The 22,691-nt window shown below is 37.8% G+C and overlaps 3 protein-coding genes across 5 annotated transcripts in view; 1 reads left to right on the top strand and 2 right to left on the bottom strand.

Annotated features, from left to right (window-relative positions):
- Positions 1 to 7,413: 7,413 nt before the first annotated feature.
- Positions 7,414 to 8,628, bottom strand: LOC107703297 (troponin I, fast skeletal muscle-like). Its single transcript, XM_016505878.1, has 6 exons — positions 8,592 to 8,628; positions 8,464 to 8,500; positions 8,244 to 8,372; positions 8,078 to 8,167; positions 7,819 to 7,995; positions 7,414 to 7,729 (listed from the first exon to the last, which is right to left on the bottom strand). The coding sequence occupies exons 1-6, from the start codon at positions 8,597 to 8,599 to the stop codon at positions 7,640 to 7,642; spliced, it is 531 nt and encodes a 176-aa protein (XP_016361364.1). The 5' UTR covers positions 8,600 to 8,628; the 3' UTR covers positions 7,414 to 7,639.
- A 28-nt stretch (positions 8,629 to 8,656) lies between these two features.
- LOC107703299 (troponin I, fast skeletal muscle-like) lies at positions 8,657 to 9,471 on the bottom strand (the record flags this gene model as incomplete). Its single annotated transcript, XM_016505880.1, has 5 exons — positions 9,406 to 9,471; positions 9,278 to 9,314; positions 9,058 to 9,186; positions 8,892 to 8,981; positions 8,657 to 8,809 (listed from the first exon to the last, which is right to left on the bottom strand). Coding segments are annotated over exons 1-5 (417 nt in total), but the record flags the coding sequence as incomplete, so codon positions are not given.
- A 6,940-nt stretch (positions 9,472 to 16,411) lies between these two features.
- The window catches only part of LOC107703293 (sodium/potassium/calcium exchanger 6, mitochondrial-like), a 15,409-nt gene continuing 9,129 nt past the window's right edge, over positions 16,412 to 22,691 (top strand). For 2 of the 3 annotated variants that reach the window (XM_016505874.1, XM_016505873.1), the window contains exons 1-4: positions 16,414 to 16,839; positions 17,130 to 17,282; positions 17,559 to 17,611; positions 21,524 to 21,581. In XM_016505874.1, coding sequence (XP_016361360.1) covers positions 16,675 to 16,839; positions 17,130 to 17,282; positions 17,559 to 17,611; positions 21,524 to 21,581 — 429 coding nt within the window. In that variant the 5' untranslated portion in view covers positions 16,414 to 16,674. Of the gene's footprint in view, positions 16,840 to 17,129; positions 17,283 to 17,558; positions 17,612 to 21,523; positions 21,582 to 22,691 lie in introns of all 3 variants that reach the window. The other variant, XM_016505872.1, reaches the window with a different exon arrangement.

Below are 22,691 nucleotides of genomic sequence, written 5' to 3'. Positions count from 1 at the left end.
TCTTTGAAAATAAAACTATGGTTCACCATATCAAATGCTTTGTAAAAATCAATAAATAAAATAAAACTATCACCCTCAATAAAGTGATTATAATCGATCATATCTAAAACTAGTCTAATATTATTCCTGATATGACGGCTTTGCATAAAACCAGACTGTTCTATATCAATTATTTTGTCTAAAAACCTTGCTTCAGTCTTCTAGCAAAAATCATTGCAAACACTTTACTGTCATTATTTAGCAAACTAATAGGCCTCCAGTTTTCAATGAATAACTTGTCTTTATTATGTTTGGGAATCAGTGTTATAACTCCGTTTTAATTAAAAAGGCAATTCACCATTTTGTATCTTCTATAAATACTAATAAAAAAAAGATGAAAGTTCTTTAGAAAAAGTCTTGTAAAATTCTCCTGTTAGCCCGTCATTGCCTGCAGATTTGTTATTTTTTAACAAGTTAATGCACTCTCTCAACTCTTCAATGTCTATTTCTTTATCACAAATATTCTGAAAGTTCTGGTCTATTTTTTTGTTTTTGTTTTACTCACCAAGCTATTTAAAAAAGTATCAATGTTGGAAGTAGCTGATACGGAAGAGTACAAATTACTAAAAAACTGAGCAACATGTTTCGAAATAACTGAAGAATTATCTATTATTTTGTTGTTAATCATTAATTTCAAGTCACTGTTTCTTTTTTCAAGGCCAAAAAAATATTTTGTATTTTTTTCCCCCTTTTTCTAACCATTTAAGTCTGGATCTAATAAATGCCCCTCTTGCTTTATCCTCATAGATATTATCTAATTCAATCCGCAATAAATCTAATTTTTGTAACTCACAATCAGTCAAAGCTTCCTTTTTCTTTTTACATCAATTAAAAATTTCCTCAATAATTGATTTTTCTTTCACTTTTTTATATTTCGCTTCCAATTTTCCTTGATAAATGCCGTTCTAATATCAAATTTCAAGGGTTAGTTCACCCAAAAATGAAAATTAGCCCGTTATTTACTCACCCTCAAGTCATCCTAGGTGTATATGACTTCCTTCTTTCAGACGAATCCAGTCGGAGTTATATTAAAAATTGTCTTTGATCTTTCAAGCTGTTTAATGACAGTCAGCGGGTGTTGCATGCATCAGTCCAACAGAAGTGAAATAAAGTGCATCCATCCATAATAAAAAGTGCCTCACACGGCTCCGGGGGGTGAACAAAGGCCTCCTGTAGCAAATCGATGCGTTTTTGTAAGAAAAATATCCATATTCAAAACATAATAATCACTTTAATCTAGCTTCCGCTTGTCGGAGAACGTGCTAACAGCCGTAATAAATAATAGCGATATCTATGGAGTTTTAAGATAATCAGTTAAACTAGCTAGCTGTTTTTATTGTTGACATTTTATGACATTTTTAATATAAATGTTAGTGAAAATAATAAAAATAAAAAAAACTTTTAGATATCATTCCGCATATGTGATGGACATTGGTTATGATAATCTTTGGTATCTACTTTGAAGGCATCTTGAGTAAAACTGCTTCATATTTAACGAAGCATATGCAAAACGCTTTAACCGGAAGGGGCGAGACCAAGTGAACAGAATACGGAAGTCTGTTGCGCATAACCTCTATTAATACTGTCACATAACAAATCTGCTTCAAAGATAAAATTACATGAATTGCTAATTACAACGTTGAAATAAGTAAAGCCTGTACAAATACTATAGAAATCATGAATATAAATTATTGGGAATCATGTAAAAAAAAATAAAAACAGTGCACATTTCATTTATCTAATATAAAATGTATGTAATTTTGTTCACTTGGCTGTTTCCTTATAAAGGTCCAGAAATTTGTCAAGGGTTTTGTCAGGTGTCTTTTTTAATTATATGCTGTCATTACATTGCTGTCTTGCCGCCAGCCAATCACTGCATTGCTGATCGTGGTTTCAAGTATCGATACATCTGCCCTTTATGGGGAACACGAGAATGTGCAGTAATCTTAGACAACTTTATCCAGATATTTTAATCAAATCCTCAAATTCGTTTGAAGAACCAAATTAGCCAGAGATCAGTTATCACGATTAGAAGATCTGGCATCTTTCAAATAATCTCAGATGTATTATGCGAGGTACAAAGAACGGGCCGGTTTGTTTTCCCCCCATGGCATAAACAGATATGATGTTTCTGTGGGCGTTCCCAGTAATGCCGACAGACGGTGCGTTCCAAACACTGATCTATCTGTATGACCATTTAGGCCTAGGCCTACATGCTCAGGAGGTTTGCGTTGTAAGAATGTACAGGGATACTTCTGATATAAAAACGCTGACTCGTTAGGTGATGTTTTCTCATTAAAATCGTACGATTTCCTATTAATTCAATGTATGGTGATACTAGAGAATACCAATATGGCGGCGCGGCGGGGCGGCTTCACTTTTATGACGTCATGAGCAATCCGGTTGTCTATTATATAGATCAGTGGTTCCACTGTTGTTCATCTCTTTTGGAACTGTCCATTTACTAAGAACTTTTGGCAAGATGTTTTAAGTTTCATTAGGAGTAACACATGATGAATGTATTCTGTTTTGGAAGGACGTAGTATTGGGTTTTATTGAGTATGAACAATCTAATAGGAAACAGTTTCATGTAGTGAATCTCAAAATTTCACATCCATAGATGCAAATATTCAAACTCCAGACCTCTCTTTCTTTCAGACATCTTTCTTCCCCTTTTTCTTTTTTTTTCATCTTCTTCTTCTTCTTTATTTGTTTTTACTTTATTTTTTGTTATTATTGTTTATCATTTTTGTGTTGATGGTTGTATTATTTTTTGTGTACTGTTCTTGATTTTTGAGCATTGATAAAAAAAAAAAGAAGAAAAAATAAAAAAAAAGATCAGTGGTTCCAAACGGGATACATCGCCCTCCGAAGGGCACTTCGGAGTGAAAACAATCATGGCCGCCATATTGAAGGGTCGTTCCAAACCGAAGTGCTCAAAACTGGCCACTTCAAAGGGCCCTTCGGAATGAAGGATTTCGAAGGGTACAACTGATGGACACTTCGGGCCCCATGATCCTTTTGCACAGGGAACTTGTTTGGCGTCACAGAGTTCAACTTCGCTTATAAATGTATGTATAGTATTTTTCTATACTACTGTAATATTTTTACGAGTTAGATTTGGTACATTATTATGGTTAAAATGTCATTGTACTTCAACAAAAATACTTTACAGCTACTTTTATCAGTCCATTCAAATGTTTCAAATACTGTACATAGACACAATATACATTACAAATGCATATTACATTACATTACATTACATTTCATATACAAATATAAATTTTATTTAACGTAAAAGACGAATGGGGGTCAAAAGCGTACAAAATGTATGACGAAGGTGCCTCCTTGATCGTCTAGTTAAGATGACACAGAAGTGCATTCCAAAAAAAGAGTTTTTTTTACCCCTACACCCTTCATCCCTTCTAAGGTCTCACTCCGGAGGGTAAACCCTTTGAAGGGATTAGGACATAGGGATGAGCCCTTCTGAATGGAACGCAGGGCAAGTCAATTGGCAGCGAGTGTGTTTTGGGACTCAGTCCGACACGGTAGTCAAAAGCGTTTTTCAAATATTGTGCACCTTTAACCTAGTGATTGCTATCGGGATATGAAGTGACTTTCAACCAGCATAACAAAAAAATGTTTTTGAACCAAATGACCTACCTCGAGTCGCCTTCCATAATAAGGGCTCAAGCAGAGCGGTTTGTCGCAAATATTAAATGTAATTTCAATTGTTGTCCATTGTATCATTCATATCTAATAATACATGTAAATCAAGTAAATTACAAAAATTACACAAAGTAATGACTGTCATGATTACTTAAAAAGAAATGTATGACTAAATAAATAATAAATAACAAATTTGTTTCTGTTTCGCTATAGGCTATGTAAGGGCAAAAAAAACAACAACTTATAAAACACCTGAATTATTTTTGTAAGAAAATAAATAAATAAATAGATTATTTAATTACATTTAATAAGGCACTTTATCCCAAGATAGTGGTTAACTTACCTCCCATATTAGTTTTAGTTAGTTATATTGTTTTTAAACATCTATAATGCAAAGAAAATCTATAATGCCAAGAGACTGCAAGAACTAATTGACAAGAGAACTCTACATTTGCTTTCAATGAAAATAATAACTAAACTTTTGAATAATAAAGCTGATAATATTTCCCTGCATCCCTAGAATGAATGTTGAATAGTCTGGAAAACCATTTCAGACCATCTGATTGTTAAGGCCAGTAAAATGAAGACTGGAGCTTGTTTCCACACTTTTTAATCAAGTGAATATTTCTCAGGCTAAATGATTTTTTAATTTCTGTATAAACACAAACCTTAAAATCCTGACTACAGAAAAGATGCAGTTAATTTCAAAACATGTTGACCTTTTGTAATTACATACAACAGTTTGAGTATATGATCGCCTTTATATCTTTTTACTCTTCTGGGTTTCTCCAAAGAATTTCTATGTAGTAATGAAGTACGTGATCATTTCTCTCTCCTCTCCTCTCCTCTCCTCTCCTCTGGGGAACATAGTTTAGTGCAGTGGTCTTCAATCTTGGTCCTAGGGACCCATCGCTCTGCACATTTTGCATGTCTCCCTTTTTTAACACACCTGATTCAGATTATCAGTTCGTTAGGAGAGACTCCATGTACTGAATTGAGTGTGTCAGATAAGAGAGATGTGTAGAGCCGTGGGTCAACAGGACCAGGATTGAAAACCACTGGTTTAGCTGATTATTTCCATTAAAATTGTTGCTTTTGCTCTGACAGCCACATGAGGGCGACAGACATCTTTTGGTATCTGGACAGGGTACATGAAATACATGAAATTATTGACATGATTTGATGGATGTGTAGGTTTTTCTTAATGGGTTGGTTCACCCATAAATGAAAATTAGCCCATAAATTACTCACCCTCAAGTCATCCTAGGTGTATATTTCTGTAGCGAATTGATGCGTTTTTGTAAGAAAAATATCCATATTCAAAACGTAATAATCACTTTATTCTAGCTTGCGCTCACTGTTGTTAACAGAATTAGCTCCGAGCGGATGACGTATGAGTTCAGCGCTGCGCATGCGCCGCTCAGAAGTGACAAATGCGGAAGCGCAGGGAAGAGATCAAAACAAAACAACGGTCACTAATTAGAAGTACAAAACGAGGATTTGTAAAGAAGAATGTCGGAGGATTTCGATATAAGCCAAGAGGAGACTGGTTTTCCTTTGCTAAAGTAAGGAAACTTGGCTTCCTTTGCTCCTGTTAACAAACGTTGGTTTTCACAAAACTCACCGACGCATGCGCAACGCTGACCTCATACGTCAAGCTCCCGGAGCTGCTTCCGTGTACAACTGTTGGTGCAAGCTACATTAAAGTGATTATTACGTTTTTGAATATGGATATTTTTCTTACAAAAACGCATCGATTCGCTACAGGAGGCCTTTGCTCACCCCCCGGAGCTGTGTGAGACACTTTATTTTATGGATGGGCACTTTTTATTTAACTTCTTTTGGACTGATGCATGCAACACCCATTGAGTGGCATTAAACAACTTGAAAGATCAAAGACAATTTTTAATATAATTCCGACTGGATTCGTCTGAAAGAAGAAAGTCATATACACCTAGGATTACTTGAGGGTGAGTAATTTATCTGCTAATTTTCATTTTTGGGTGAACTAACCCTTTAAGTAACATTTATGTTTTGGTTATGAAAACTTGTTGTAATACTAAACAAATAGTGTAAAACATCAGCAGCACATTTGCCATTGCATCACTGCAGGAAAAGATGTCTCTTAACTGTCCTTTTGAACTATTGTTACTTCAGTTGACCTGTGTCACATCAGACTCTTGGGAGTTGAGCAGATGGTCCTTCAGCATCGGTCAAGTGTAACTGAATGCAGAAACATGTAGTTTGTACAGTATGAAAAACAGTACTTCTATATGGAACATCCCAATAAAACATGGAAACCCAGTGTGTGTGTGTGTGTTTGTATCTCACTTGCACAGGAAAGAAGGTATTGCGTAGTCTCGTATTTGGTTCAGTACTCACAATTGAAGTTACCCATCTATCTATGCAATACAGTGGAATACTGCAATATTGTTAGTATATGACCCGACTCTGATACAGACTTTCTTTTTTTAACCAGTACTGTGTATGCACACATAGTTATTTAGTGACATGTCATCTATATTTATACATTTATGAAGTGACAAACACTTGAGTGTTGAACTTGAGACATCTCCCATCAAGAGACTTTTCTGTATCAGTTTAACTTTAGTTAGTTAGTAAGTAACCTTTATTTAACCAGGATGAAGACAATATCTGTTCAAGAAAGCAAAAAAGACATAATTAACATTGGCAAAAAAAAAAAAAAAATTGGGCCATCGTACGTTCAAAGGTGGTAGTTCAGCCTGAAAACATGAGTTTGATAGCCACATGAGCCTCGTAAAATGTTCTCACAAGTCGGTCGTCATGATATTTCACCGTATAAGTAAGGACATTTGGGCCTCACATGTATAACTAAACAAGTACACACATATTTGTTCAAGTCACTTACCAACTGTCCTCTCAGTCACATCCCAGAGGCTCCTCTTCTGTTCTTCATTACTGGGTAATCAGAATCCTGTAACCATTTCACATAATAGCACTTCTTAGATTCATGATATAAACATAGAATACATACACACATGCTTAATTTCATCCACAGATCTCCCCTTATTAACAAAAAATACAGAGAAGTAAGTTCAGTACATTTGATGCTCATTAGCATAAATATAGGGAAGGAAAAATGGGAAGAGCTTAGGTTAAGCAGCAGAACAGTCTTAATCTCTGCTTGCTCAGCCTGGTCTCATTCAGCAATAAGCACCATGATTAAGTTATGATGTAAAAATGACTGCTGAAAAAATATAAATTTAATGTAGCATATATTTTATTTATTTTTTTATTTATTTAGTCATTTATCAGACGTTTTTATCCAAAGCGACTTACAAATGAGAACAACAGAAGCAATCAATTGTGGTATTAAAACAACTAAAAACAGATCCAAAACTAAAAGCTAAAACTTCAAATGGCCAAGCAAGCGCAGACACTGACAAGATACGCGATACAGAACGAGACCAAACGTGATATCAGCACGTCTCCACACAGTTAACAAAACAAGCGTTTCCTAGCAAGGACAACTGCACTACACACTAATGAGACAAGTAAATACACTTACTTACTATATATCAAATCTTTTAGTGAGTGAAGATAAAGAGAGAAAGGATAAATTACATGAGGATGACTTTTTGCTAGTAGGGTAAGAAAATAAGGAAATGTGAAGAGGAATGAGGAATGATGAGAGGAATCAAAGGAACTGGGAATATGAGGAATGATCAGATCAGATGACGGAGTTTCTTTTACTGCTTTTATTTGTTAAGGTGAGTTCATGGATCACTCATGTAGTACATGACATTCTGAATATTATGATTAGCTTAGTTAATGTTGGTTTGTTTGATGTGTAGTTTGGATGTGAAAGCACATTTTGACAGCGAGCTGTACAACAGCAACAACAGAAAGTCCATCAGAAATCAACTCCACAAGAAAAATGGCTGCCTGATTAAGCCTCGGATTCAAACATCTTCTTCCTGCCGCCCATGCCAGCCTTATCCTCTATATTCTTACGCCAGTCTCCCACTGCCTCCTTCTCCTAAAATAAGAATTTCAAGATCAAAAATTATATTTGAAATAATTACTTTGGCAGGTATGGGTTTCTTTATTGCTGTAGTGTGCCCTCACCTCCTCCTTGACCTCTTTCTTGACCTGTTTGAGGTTGGCTCTCAGATCCAGGGACACTTTGTGTTTGGAGCCCAGCAGGGCCTGCAGCATGGCATCAGCAGACATACGCACTTTCTTAAGAGCGGGTTTCTTGAATTTACCTATCAGGTCCTGAACCTTTATCTTCAGATCCTCAATCTAGAAAAACATGCAGTGTTATTTGCTGAAAGTCAAACCCATGAAAGATAAACGATGAGAACAGAATCCATGCATTTAAAACCTCTTTTTCGCTCTTGGCCAGTTTAACAGACAGGTCATATCTCTCCTCATCCACCACATCAATCTTCTGATGAAGCTCTTTGCACAGGTCCTGACCACAGTGGAGAAAACATTTCATAACAGAGTAAAATACTGCAATAATAATAAAAGACTTCATGCATGTGTACCTGTAATTCCTGCAGTGAGCCAGGCAGAGACAGAGGAGGACATTTCTCCTCCATATAGCGAACTCTTTCCTCCTCTGTCTGCTTTTCCTCAGCCGCCAGCAGGTCCTTGGCTATACCCAGTATCAAACTCTAGAACAAACAATGGGGAAAAGACACATGCAACAAAACACACATCTCTAGAGTAAACACAAACCAAACAGACTCAAATGCTCATGTTTACCTTGAGATGATGCCGACGGCTTGAGGTCATCTTTTTTCTGTTAGGATTTTAGGAGAGAAATAACATATTTCTACACTTTTAAACTGTATATGTGAAATTTCCAGTTGAAGATGTGTTTACAGACTTACTCAGACATGATAGCAGGCTTGCTGTGCTCTTCTGTTAGGAAATATAGAGTACAGGGTGAGACTGTCTTAAAAAGTGATTGTCCAAGATCCAGGGACACTTTGTGGTTGGAGCCCAGCAGGGCCTGCAGCATGGCATCAGCAGACATACGCACTTTCTTAAGAGCGGGTTTCTTGAATTTACCTATCAGGTCCTGAACCTTTATCTTCAGATCCTCAATCTAGAAAAACATGCAGTGTTATTTGCTGAAAGTCAAACCCATGAAAGATAAACGATGAGAACAGAATCCATGCATTTAAAACCTCTTTTTCGCTCTTGGCCAGTTTAACAGACAGGTCATATCTCTCCTCATCCACCACATCAATCTTCTGATGAAGCTCTTTGCACAGGTCCTGACCACAGTGGAGAAAACATTTCATAACAGAGTAAAATACTGCAATAATAATAAAAGACTTCATGCATGTGTACCTGTAATTCCTGCAGTGAGCCAGGCAGAGACAGAGGAGGACATTTCTCCTCCATATAGCGAACTCTTTCCTCCTCTGTCTGCTTTTCCTCAGCCGCCAGCAGGTCCTTGGCTATACCCAGTATCAAACTCTAGAACAAACAATGGGGAAAAGACACATGCAACAAAACACACATCTCTAGAGTAAACACAAACCAAACAGACTCAAATGCTCATGTTTACCTTGAGATGATGCCGACGGCTTGAGGTCATCTTTTTTCTGTTAGGATTTTAGGAGAGAAATAACATATTTCTACACTTTTAAACTGTATATGTGAAATTTCCAGTTGAAGATGTGTTTACAGACTTACTCAGACATGATAGCAGGCTTGCTGTGCTCTTCTGTTAGGAAATATAGAGTACAGGGTGAGACTGTCTTAAAAAGTGATTGTCCAAGCATTGTTTGATGGTCAACACATTGAGCAGATGATAAACCATGTTTTACATATGTTACTTTGACATGCGTAAATGAAACCCTGGACAAAAAGCTGGTTTACAATATTTAATCTCAAAGCATTAAATTCTGCAGTGCAGCCTTTCTAAGCTCTTCTCTGCTGTGTTCACCACATACACACCTTATTCAGTTACAGCCACTGAGTACTGCTATCAACAGTCATCACTTTTAACACAGTAAACTACAGCTATAAACAAGTCACACTCAATTAACACTCTCATTCATTACACAGAGAACATCCCACCAAGCACATGCAAGCATATCAAGTGGCTGTTTTGGCAGTTAATGAAGTAATTCACTTCTGTATTCCCACATGTATAAATTATTTACAACCAAAAAAAGGGAATATGAGCTGACCATATAATACAGACAGCTGCTGTACATACATTTGTTGGCATTAGGATGAATATCAATTAACATGATGCCCATAGTAATGTTAAGCAACACATTTTATTATTACAGCTATAGTTATATACTGTAGTTAACGACATGAACATACTGATGTTTTGGTGTATTTGGTGTAAAAATATTAGACGAATAAAATGAAATAAATCTGGGTGGAGTCAAAAGGACTATGCTGCTATGTTTCACCCAGTACTAGCATTTAGCTGCATGTGATATACATGTGAGTGAAGCAGAAAGCTGATATCTGTGTGTAAAATTATCCAAAGTGTTGCATTAAGAGCAAACAAGGGCTAAAGACATTAACCAGAAACTGTATCAGGCAACAGATCAGTCATACAGAGACTGCCTCGTTCCTCTTCCTCTCAGGCTTATGCTGTCTCCTCAAAGTAATACAACTTCTCTTTCTCAAAATTCCTAAAACCCATATGTCCAGAATTCCTCAAGATTTATAACTGGACTGTAGCTGCAGTGATAAGCTGGGTGATGGATTGATTGGGGCCTCAGATTTCAGGGTTATTGAAATGTTAGCACATAGTGTTCCCTCAGCTCTGCCACATTACCTGTATTATGTTATCTTGATAATATATGGAAATTTTTCTGGATTTCAAACATTCTCCTATATTTAAATAAGGCTCAATTGTTTGAAATATTTACAGCAAATGAAAAACCTCATCCATAAGCCATTAACATTATGCCCTTGAGCATGACATCTAAAACCAGGTTACTCCAAGAGGATTCATCACTTTGAATACAAGTGTCTGATAAAAGACTACATACTCTGCTTGAAACACAACATGCAAGAGGATGCTTAGGCTTATAATGAAGATAAATACTCTAAAGCATTTGCTGAATAAAAGAAAGGAAGCAAACTTAATTTGCTTCCTTCGCTTTTGAATGCCTCTAACCCACATCTCATAAAACACATCCATATAGTCATTATGTGTGTTTTTGGTTGAATGTTTTGTCTCCTATAGTGATTTATGCTTTTCAGAGTGCAGTAACTCATTAGGACACTGAGTAAAGTAAATAAGCAATAAAATAAGAAAAACAATCTTGAAAGCAAGGGTTATTTATATGAGTGAGGTTGGGAGGGGTAATATTGGCTTTCAACAGCATGAAGTCTCATTGGTCTGCACTGGACTCTAATTCCATAAAGAGTTAAAGGGTTTCGCTGAGCCATCACAGAATGCTATCAAAACCATCTTTCAGTACAGAGGCCGCCCGCAGCTCCTGGTCTGTCCTGTTACCCAGATTTTCTTAAAGGTGAGATGTTTCTGACCTGTTACACATGCTATATAATTTCTGGATGTGTTTTAAGATGACAGTATACATTTTTACAAAATTTTATGAGTTAAACAAAGAGATGAGTTCACCCACATAATCGTAGAAGATTTCTTACAAAACAAATTGTGAGAAATCTTCTACCATTATGTGTGCAAAGTCCTCTTTTTGTCGAACTTTGGTATGTTTTTTGAGCTTACACACCAAAGTAATTCTTAATTTTTACAAAAGCTTAAAAGACACTTTGTTTTAATATATAGTCATTAATATATATATATATATATATATATATATATATTGCCTTATTGAAATTAAAACAAAGTGTCTTTTAAGCTTTTGTAAAAATTAAGAATTACTTTGGTGTGTAAGCTCAAAAAACATACCAAAGTTCGACAAAAAGAGGACTTTGCACACATAATGGTAGAAGATTTCTCACAATTTGTTTTGTAAGAAATCTTCTACGATTATGTGGGTGAACTCATCTCTTTGTTTAACTCATAAAATTTTGTAAAAATGTATACTGTCATCTTAAAACACATCCAGAAATTATATAGCATGTGTAACAGGTCAGAAACATCTCACCTTTAAGAAAATCTGGGTAACAGGACAGACCAGGAGCTGCGGGCGGCCTCTGTACTGAAAGATGGTTTTGATAGCATTCTGTGATGGCTCAGCGAAACCCTTTAACTCTTTATGGAATTAGAGTCCAGTGCAGACCAATGAGACTTCATGCTGTTGAAAGCCAATATTACCCCTCCCAACCTCACTCATATAAATAACCCTTGCTTTCAAGATTGTTTTTCTTATTTTATTGCTTATTTACTTTACTCAGTGTCCTAATGAGTTACTGCACTCTGAAAAGCATAAATCACTATAGGAGACAAAACATTCAACCAAAAACACACATCTACTTAAACAATCAAAATGAATAACAGTCTGTATTAGTGGGTCAGTATCATTTTGATATAGTAGGATAAATATACTTTATTTCATTCATTAATTAATTGTTTTTAATTGTTTAGTTTTTTTCTCAGAGCACACTGACAATGTTTTGGTTAGAAAACAATGACAGAATTTTGGTCCTGTATAATGTAAACTTATAATTAAAATTATGATTTGAACAATTTTGAAGTAAAAGTAATTTAAAAGATTTAAATATGTAAGGAATGAATGATAAACAGCCAGTTTGGTGTAAGATCTTTCATGAAGAAAAAAAATATATATAAAAATTGTCAACACCGGAACCACATTCTGAACAGTTTATATCCAATTGTTTTTCACAACAGTCAAGTGTTTGGAGTTCACAGAGCAAAAGTAAATCATTCCTACATATCTAGAATTTACAGAATTTGTCATGTACACAATGAATCTGTATTAACCGCAACTGCTGTTGTCTTAAAGGTCCATATGCTACTATATTCTACTACTTCCATCTATAAGCAATATATTTTAAACACCACTGCAGTGCAGCATTTGCATAAAATTCACGACATGAGCCAAATACATACTAGTCATCCTCAGGAGAAACTCTATCCATCAAGCCTGCCTGACCTTTCATTTAGTAGACAGTTTCCGAGGGCTAGAAAGTTTGTGTCCCAGGGGGCTTCTTATTCCAAGGGGGAAGAGGATGGTGTCAAAGCTGGCATCAACATGTTTAATTAAATTAAATTAAATTATTAATTATAACATGTGTTTGCATGAGTGTGTGTGTGGTGGGTTTGATGTTAGCTGTGTCTCTATGAATGATCCCAATTTGAGACCCCAATTGGTGCTGCCAGTCCAACCCTGATAGAAACAATCCTGAAATAGTTAAGACATGACGTCAAACCAATTTTACCCATTGACGCTTCCATATTAAATCCTTCAGCCCCAGCTATAGAGCTCAGAGGAACATATAGAGACACAAACTTAGATGGTGTGAAGTATATAATGCATTTTTGACAAGCTACTTTTGGCCGTTTAGATACTGTACATGAAAGTAGCATCTTGACTAGAGCAAAAATCGAATTCCTGAATAAATAAGAATATTTGTGTTGTGCTCATTCCTTCAAAAACCAATACCAGCAGTTGTCAAATGCTACAGCCTTCATCAAAAAAAAAAAAAAAACATGTTCCAGCATAACAAATACATGTACCTCATATTTACAGTGATGAAAAAAATTACTTCTGTAGCTGCAGAAACACCAACATTCATCGGACTTCAGCACTATTAATCTTTAATAGAAATAATAGCTCAATCTGTAATCGAGAAAAGTGTCCGATTGCATAAACTTACAAGTGACCCATCAAATGTTTTTTTTAAGACTGGTCATAACTTTTTAAATCAGTTACCTGAATTCTAGATTGGTCTAATTTGAATCTGAAAAGTAAAACAGATTACCCCTACGTTAATTGCTAGTTGGTCAGACTACTTTAGACACAGTCTTAACATAGTGGCTGTATTAAAGCAGCTGGCCCCCGGTTTGTTTCATCAGCTGTTTGATCGGAGACATGACCCTTCTCATTTGCAATGACTGAATGCGTGAGAAACCAGATCCCCCAAACATGCAGATTCTTATAAAAGAAGATGAGACAATATATACTTTTTTGTACACACTCTTTCTTTAGCTCAGCTCAGCTATTCTAGGCAGGTTGACAGATGTTCTGATATGACCACAAATGTTTCTCAGTGCCGAAACTTGCCATGAGACAACATGACATTTCAACAAATGTCACAATCCTAACCCTCAAGGAACAACTGTAGCAATATTTCAACATTTATTTAAAGCAATTAAATGATACCTAAATATGGGTAAAAACTACCACCTCTGAACTGTAGCACAGGAAATGTGCATGCTGATTATCAGACAGGTGCTATCAAACAAGAAGGTCACTGCTTCCTTCTAACATTTTAGGAAGTAATTTATAAATTTTCCATCAAAGTATTTGACCTGAAACATTTGGTCTTAATTCCTATCATATTTAGTAATCAAAAATTATTACATACCCCAAATAGTGTTGGGTAGATTACTTGCAAATTGTAGTCCGTTATTGTTTACAAATTACATGAGACAGTGAGCCCAGTGGTCGACATCTATATTATTCATACTATTCACAGAGCCCAGACCAATATCATAGTTGAACTCCAAATGATTTTGACATAGCCTAATGAAACTTCAGAGAATGTCAAAAGGCTGCTCTCAGATATACATACTGATGTCTTCTAGCTTACAAGTAAGGCTTTTATAAAGGTCAAAGCAAGTGGGGTGGAGGAATACACCTGGATCATCAAACTTTACCGAGTGTCAGAAGGTTGCTCTCACATGAATATATTCACATTTCAGCCTCCTGACTTGCTGGCCAGGCTTTTTAAGAAGGTCAAATCATACGGTTTTGCTGGTCTCTAAGTTTGTCTCCCAGTCTGGTCCGGCTGGTCTGTTGGCTGGTTTTAGAGGGTTTATGGGAACTTTTCCACTGGTCAGGCTGGGACACAAGCTTAGGGCTAAGCCTAGCAAACCCTTGGCTGGTTTAAGATGTTTTTTCAGAAGGGGATGTATTTGTATGTACTTTGAAAATTTAGCAATTTTGCAACAGTTTTTTCTTTATCTAATTTAACCCAAAACAAAACTCATATTTTTTAAAACAGTGCCGTCTTAAAAACACTTTCAAGGAGGGAAAAAAAGTAAATAAAAAAGACACATAGTCTAATAGGCTACTGTTTAAAATGTCATTGACCAACAGTTTTGGTTACATGACATTACAAATAGGGTGAAGTCAGCAAAAGTGGGACACTTTTTTGATAAAAAAATAAATCTATTCGACCATAATGCAATTTAAACAAATTCTCAAAGTCTCTTGTATCGCCCACTATGTTTTTTGAAAGAATATTGGTTGTTGTTTTAAACATAAAAAGATTGAAAAATGTTAAGTACTCATTTTCCTTTTTCGGGCTTTTCAGGTAAATTGGGACGCTGCGTCTGGTAAAGTGGGGCATACATTTTTATCTAGTCTGTGCTTACAAAATACAATTTCCTACAGCAGGACATTGTACAAATAATCTTTTGCAATAGAAAATCCTCAGAATTTGACATAGTGGATAGTGTTATTGATAGTGAACTCATAAACACTTAACGTTTGCTGAATTAAGACACTTCAACAGAAACATAAATTTGAAGATTTATTAAAGCAGTCCAACAGAATTACAAATTTAAACAATTAAAACACTACAAAAGAATGACAAGAACAAAGAATTGAATCACTTCCACAGAAGTACAATGCACTGTGTAGTATAAAAATGCCATGATTTTATCTATGATGTGCCTGCTTGTGTGTGTGTACTGTGTTTGTATCTCACTGTGTGCTTGTGTGTGTGTGTGTGTGTGTGTGTGTGTGTGTGTAAAACACATGCTTTCATATTTGTGTTTAAATGTGTGTAACATGCTTTCATATTTGTGTGTTTATGTTGTATGTGTGTATGTGTGGGTGAGAGCAGGCATGTTTGTGTACAGGCACTTTTTACGCACAAAAACGTAATATTCACACATTTATATTCTTATTTTTTAAGTAACGCAAAGATTCTCTGAGAACGCAATAGTTTTGCGAGAGAATTAAAAAAATAACTCCTCACATGAGGTATTTCCATCACCATGTCCCAGAGGCTCCGTTTCGAAAACGAACGAAAGTCTTGGTTTTGAAACGACATGAGGGAAAGTGAATGATTTCGGAATTTTCGTTTTTGGATGAACTAACCTTATCCCTTTAAAGGGGTCATATGATGCGATTTCAAGCTTTTCTTTCTCTTTGGAGTTACAAGCTGTTCGTGAATAGATAAGATCCCTAAAGTTGCAAAGACTAAAGTCTCAAACCCAAAGAGATATTCTTTATAAAAGTTAAGACTCGTCCACGCCCTCCTAAAACGCCTTGTTTAAACTCGCCCCCACATGTCTACGTCACTGTGTAGGAAGATTTGCATAACAAATGGTGATGCATTTCAGAAAGGTGGGGCATAGCGGAGCAACAATAATGTACAGTATGTGGAAAATAATGTGTTTTTTGAACCTTAAACCACATAAGCACATTGCATTGCACCAAACACATCAAATAATGTTATTTTTAGCAACGTCATATGACCCCTTTAAATTGAAAAGAGTGAAATGTCTCTTTAACCTCAGGACAGAGGGAGGGCGGATAAGAAAGCTCGTCACGCTGTTTGTATAGGAAGTATTGGAATGATCTGACAGGCTGACACACTTCTCATTTAGTCGTCTCACTCGTGACAGAATGCGTAATCCTGCGTGATTTAGGTCAAACCACAGATTGTGATTCACAGCGTCTAAATACATGGAGTTTATCAACAATGAAGGAAAAGAGCGCAACGGAACCTCTAAAGTTGCCGTCGATCTACCACAATTCAGCTACTAGTTGAACGTTGAAAAGCAATGTTGAAGCAGAATCAGCCCAAATGCGTGCTCTTCTCTTAGTGTTGTTTTGCACCGTTGCTCTGCAATGGGATCGTGTCAGCTGCCAGAAAACTGTTTACCAGTCAAACACACACCTCGTCCCTCATAGGAATGTCTGGCGTTCAGACAGACCTGCAGAAGGCACACCGAACCGCAATGGAGACGAGGTGAGTTGGACGAAACTGAAATATGTGCTCACGCAATGTTTAGATTACCTGTCCTGTCAGTCGTGATCGCTTATGACTCAAATCACTACACTCCATTCATCCAGTGTTCTGATGTATAGGAAGTTACTGAGTGTGCACAATAATGAGTCATGACTCATTAATGTGAAAAATACATTTGCTCTCTTTTTCCTTACGATGACCATGAGTAAACTATAAAATCGATCTATGTGGTGCTGTCTAACTGTTGGCAGTGAATCCTTCACAGCTGCATTTGTTGGTCTGTGTTGCAGTGTGATGTGGTGATGAACCTGTCTGCCAGTCAGAGATGTGAGTTTGTGAAAAATACACCGGACTGTGCTTCAGATGAAGGGTTCATCAAATACCCTGTGGTCACCTTTTGCCTGTTCCCACCTAATCTGCTGCCCCTAGCCATCACACTCTATGTAAGGACACATTTAGCTCAGTTACCAAACTCAGTTTACTTTTTAAACTGTTTGCATATCAGAGTATTGAGTGTTGTGTAAATTTATTTGTGGAGCGTGATATATTGTTTAAATATGCAGCTGAAACTAATGATAATGCATCGTCCAGGCTGTGTAATCTGATGTTATATTGGTTGTAACTTGTGCATTTTATTAACTCCTTGGTTTTGTATGTTGTATGGACTTTAACCTCTCACGTTTTCTCTTTCCTTCCCTCTTCTTTTTTCTTCCCGTCAGGTCCTCTGGCTGTTTGTTCTGTTCCTTGTTCTTGGGCTGATTGCATCAGACTTGTGAGTGGTGTATTTGAGATAATTCTAAGGTGGTGTTTCCCAACCTTTTTTTAGCCACGGCACAGTTTTGATGAGCAAAAAACCCACGGCTCACCACTAAGCACTGAATTATAGCAAAGTTGCACAAACATGCATTGCTTCAAATAGCATATTAAAACTGGATATTATATTAAAAGTAGTACTCATATTTAATGTGAAACTTGAGCTTAAGTCAGGTATGAACAGACGGTCAGGTAGCTTTATGTTGTTGGTGATGATAAAACAACAAATTTATATATCTTCGCTATTGGGCGGAAACCTATGTCCAAAACCACTACCACTTTCAGGAAATGTAAAACTAAAAACATTTCCTTTTTTTTTATAATATAAATGCTGCATCGTTATAGTTGGTATTGTGGTTATATATGATCAGACACTTGCATGTGCCATTATAATATTAACATTTTATGTAAAATCAAGCTCAAATGGAGTTACAATGTTTTTGACCAGCAACTGATGGCAATATGTGTTCCCTCTCGAGTTGGTCTTTCGACACTATATCATCAAAGATGACACTTTGGGGTTATCTAGTAGATTGGGGAATCTACTGAAGCCTTGTGAAATCTCGTGGACAAGAATTCGCCCGCCAATGGCGTTCAAGCACGTGAAATAGAGGCGGGCACTCGTGATGCTCTGCCTCTATGTTCAGAGCATCACGAGTGTTTCTGATGTTGCTTCATAGAGTCGACTGCCCGATTAGATTAGTCTCCACTCCACATGGAGTCTGGCTTCATCTTGGACTTGAACTAAGGCATGTCTATACGGGGTATTTGTTTTGCGGTGGGTTGGTCCTCGCAAAATGCTTTGGCTAGGTTTTATAACCTGAAAATTCCCCTTTTTCACACCGCATGTTCTGTCTGTGCAGTGGAAGACTGCTGAGCAGCCATTGAATGACTGAGAGATTTCGTGGCCACGCCCCTCTCTGGCACGTGTTTCAACTAGTTTGTATAGGCCGATGTGCAGTGCCATTACTCACAGTAATAGCTACTGCATATGCAAAACTGATGCCTTCATGACACCGCTTTCTGTGTTCTATTATTTCAGTAGTATTCAGGCACTACAATTGTAGCAATCTGCCCTGTTTTTGTGCTTATATGAACTTGGTTCTTCCCGCAGATTAATGCTGGATGCTGTGAATATATGTCACTCGTAAGATTTGGTTTAATGTTGTATGCACCAATACGCTTGTTGCTTATTACTACGTTTTCAATAGTCCAGCATTGCTTGAATGTGTACATTCATGAAATGTTCAAATGCGGCTCTCTCCCCTCTAAATGAGTGGAGCTTGCGCGCTGAATGGATCTGGACAATTGACTGATTATATTCCATTCAGGGATTGTATTAAACCATCACTGACTTCTGCTTCTCAACCACCCAGAGAGTGCAACTGGGCTTTGCTGTGATGCAAGCTCACATTTCACAGGGGTGCTCACAGTTGGTAACTTATACTTCTGTTAATTTCGAGCCGAGAAGTTTCTACCTTTAAGAGTTCCCAGGAAGCACTCAGGCTGATGGCTTTGGAGAGAGTGCTTTGCTTTGCTCTCACTCATAAGGTGACGATAGCGAGACTGTCAGCTCTCTTATGTCTGTTCTCACGTCCTCCGCTCAATATGGGCGACAGGAACTGTAATGGCCTTTGCGTCCAGAACGTTTTGCTATGCTATGACATTAAGTCATAATATATATATTGAAACGTGCATTCAAGTGAGCGCATTGAGACAGGCCCTCGTCCAGGTTTGGCCAGGGGACTGGATTATATATGTGGGCCTGAATATATCTACTTTATGATCAGATAGCCCGTTAGTTGCCTTGACTTTTTGCTGGAGTACTTGGACAGCGACTGTATGCCCTCCTTGTTTTAAGTTTGTTATACCGCTATAACGGCATGACTCCATCATAGTTATAGTCGCCCGGCAGAATGTCCTGTCAATAAGAATTTTGAGTGGCACAAGAAGGCTGATCACCTCTCGCCCTTCTACGTGATCAACTCGTGCTGGGCACTTTAGTCAGTTCTGTGATTTGAATGTTTCCTCACTCGCATCGCGAGTTTGCCTTTGCAAGACGATTATGTCTACAACTTGAACTGAAATTGTGGGAATACCTATCATTACTAGGTATTGGCACGACCGCCACCATTAACCGCACGATCAGGCTTGCCACCGGTTGCAACATTATGCAATAATGTCTGTGTTGCTGCCGCATGCATTATTTGGCCACCAGCACACTGTGACGGTACGGTGCTCACACCGTGGATGTCACATATCCTGGGGTAAACATTGCTTGGCGATTGTGCCATCGCATGAATGCTGGCAGTGAGTGCATGGTTAATCCAGTATGCAGGCGGGACCGCTGTCCTTTACTCTGTGATGTGTTTGCAGTAGTCTAATGCTTGTGCAACTTGCTCTTATAGCTGCTATGCCACTGAGCTTGTGAGGTCTTCCGTTGAGTGAAGTACATTTAGCTGAGGTCAACGGCTTTGCTTGCAGCTGATCTGGACCTTCGCTATCAACACAGCGGGATTTTATCAGATCCCCAAAGCGACACCTTCGATGACGCAGTGTCGAGAGACCGACTCGAGAGTGAACGTCTCCGGTTACCTAACGTGACTTCAGTTCCCTGAGAGGAGGGAACGAGACATTGCGTACGTTGCCATGTTACATAGCTCAGAGTCTTTGTCAGCTGCACTCTGCTTCAGTCCAAAGATTCTGAGGCAATGGCGTACAGCGCCACCTTATTTCACGCCTGCCTCTATTTCACACGCTTGAACGCCATTGGCAGGTGAATTCTCGCCCGTGAGATTTCATAAGGCTTCAGTAGATTCGAGGAAGAGGGGATAACCCCAAAGCGACATCTTCGATGACGCAATGTCTCGTTTCCTCCTGTCAGGGAGCCGAGGTTACGTTAGGTAACCGGAGACGTTTTGTCCGTCATATACGGCTGCATCTGAGGCAGTAAGTGCATCGCATTACATTTTCATCAACTTCCAGGTTATAAAGTTTATTGTAGCTATATGGGCGGTCAGTTTTTTTTAGTTGTTGAATACATTTGGTCAAAATCTCATGATATAAGAGATGAAGCGCTATGTACAGGATATATAAAACAGTATATTAGCTACACCTAGACTGTAAATGCTAAGACTCTTCTCCACTCTTCAAACACACACAAAAAAACATTAGTCTTTATAGACATAGTGTTTCTTGAATAAAGAAAACACTATACTTATTCAGACAACAGTTCTTTATTTACCCTTGCACTGCAAGCAAGCAGAGATCTGTCTCCAGACTGTGCATGGCACTGTATTTTGAATGGAGTCTGGGTTTCGCTGACAGTTTGAGGAACCAATGGCATTACCAGGTTTAGTCACAAGCTCTTTTGAATGCTGTTCATTGGTTAAATATTTGTAAAACCCACAAAAAGACGTGAATATGATTTGGTGTGTTTGAAGGTTCACATTGTATTCCATTTGCACTATGCCGTTAAATTGATCATTAGGACTGTGAAGCAATTAAAATTAGTTCTGTTTAAAATTTAAAAACAATAATTGCAGACGTGTATATTTAGAGACGTGTATATTCCTTTCTGATGTCATAACACTATCCATAGAGCTGAGTCTTTGGCCATGACGTAGGTTTCACTTCTCTATTTACTCATGTGACATTCTCTTTCATTTATTTGGAGAATTTAGAATTGAGTCTCTTTATTTTAAAAAGATTCTTCTTTTTGAGGGTCAAGTCAGTTAACTTGTCATTATGTTGCAAAATTTATTTAGAATGAATTTCTTCTATAAAGATAATAAATTTGTATTTAAATGCATATGGATTATAATATGTATTTTAATTATATTGTATTATGTAACTTTTTTTTTTCTTTCAGTTTCTGCCCAAACCTCTCAGCCATTTCTTCTACACTTAGACTGACTCATAATGTGGCTGTATCCTTTAAATGGTTGAAACGTGGCGGAACCGCTATTCCCACATCAGCTGATCCTTATAATTTGTCCTCATTCTGCGTAGGTTGAGGAAGTTAATTATAGGGGTATAATGATTCATCGATATGGATCGAAACTAGGGCTGCACGATAAATCGCATGCGCTATTTAACGCGCAACTTATCAGTAAAGCCGGTTCTGTAATCAGCGGTAAATCTCCATCACCTGCAGGCTTTCACATTGAGCAGCATTAACTACACAGAGCCGTTGTTCACTGACGAGCTGCGCAAAACCACGTTCATATTCGCGCGATTTTTTGCGCAGCTCATCAGTGAACAACAGCTCTGTGTAGTTAATGCTGCTCAATGTGAAAGCACGCAGGTGATGGAGATTTACCGCTGATTACAGAACCGGCTTTCTGACAAGATGCGCATTAAATATCGCATGCGATTTATCGTGCAGCCCTAATCGAAACGATGTCTGACGATACGATGCATCGATGCCACGCGTAAAATATCGATATCTGTAGTATAAATAGGCACCTTTATTTTGGCACTGTCCACATTTTCAAATAATGTCCGTCTATGCATTACCGCCAACGTGTGCATTATCATTCAAACTCACGTATCAGGACTCAATATAAGGACTGCCCGAAGGCACAAGGTGAGCATAAAAGACGCTCGGAATTGTTTGCGGAACAGTCGAGCGCTGTGTGAGAAGTTTTCTGCGCACACATCTGAAGCGCATGCACACAGACAGCCATGTCTACACCGCGCGAATACTACTCCATACAGAGATCGAGAAGGAATGGAAGAGGCCGTTTTCCTCACGCATCCATCGATTCCAGCATACGAGTCATGCCAACATCGAGGCGATGCGCGATAAAGGCTATGAGAAGATGCCCCCCGTAGAAGAGACGCTGGCTAGCGATCTCTCTATGGTGAGACATCCTCTCTTAAGACTCCCTCCTGACCATCTAAGCCCCTTCAGGATACATCTCGCTTGAATGGCAGGGCATACGCAGCAGCAGGTCAGGCTGTTGCTTCGCTGCACACGATGGCGGTGCTCCAGGCATACCAGGCTGACCTGCTGAAAGACCTGGATAAAGGCGAGG

The sequence above is a fragment of the Sinocyclocheilus anshuiensis genome, unplaced genomic scaffold (assembly GCF_001515605.1).
Source record: "Sinocyclocheilus anshuiensis isolate Anshui unplaced genomic scaffold, SAMN03320099.WGS_v1.1 scaffold947, whole genome shotgun sequence".
Taxonomy (NCBI): Eukaryota; Metazoa; Chordata; class Actinopteri; order Cypriniformes; family Cyprinidae; genus Sinocyclocheilus; species Sinocyclocheilus anshuiensis.
This window is presented reverse-complemented; position numbering and strand designations above follow the sequence as displayed.

Bases quoted from the DNA above. Each gene is read 5' to 3' on its own strand.
- LOC107703297 (XM_016505878.1), bottom strand. The intron at 8,168-8,243 runs GTACACATGCAT...CACTGTGGTCAG, and splicing joins GCTCACTGCAGGAATTACAG to GACCTGTGCAAAGAGCTTCA. The intron at 7,730-7,818 runs GTGAGGGCACAC...TTCTTATTTTAG, and splicing joins AGAAAGAGGTCAAGGAGGAG to GAGAAGGAGGCAGTGGGAGA.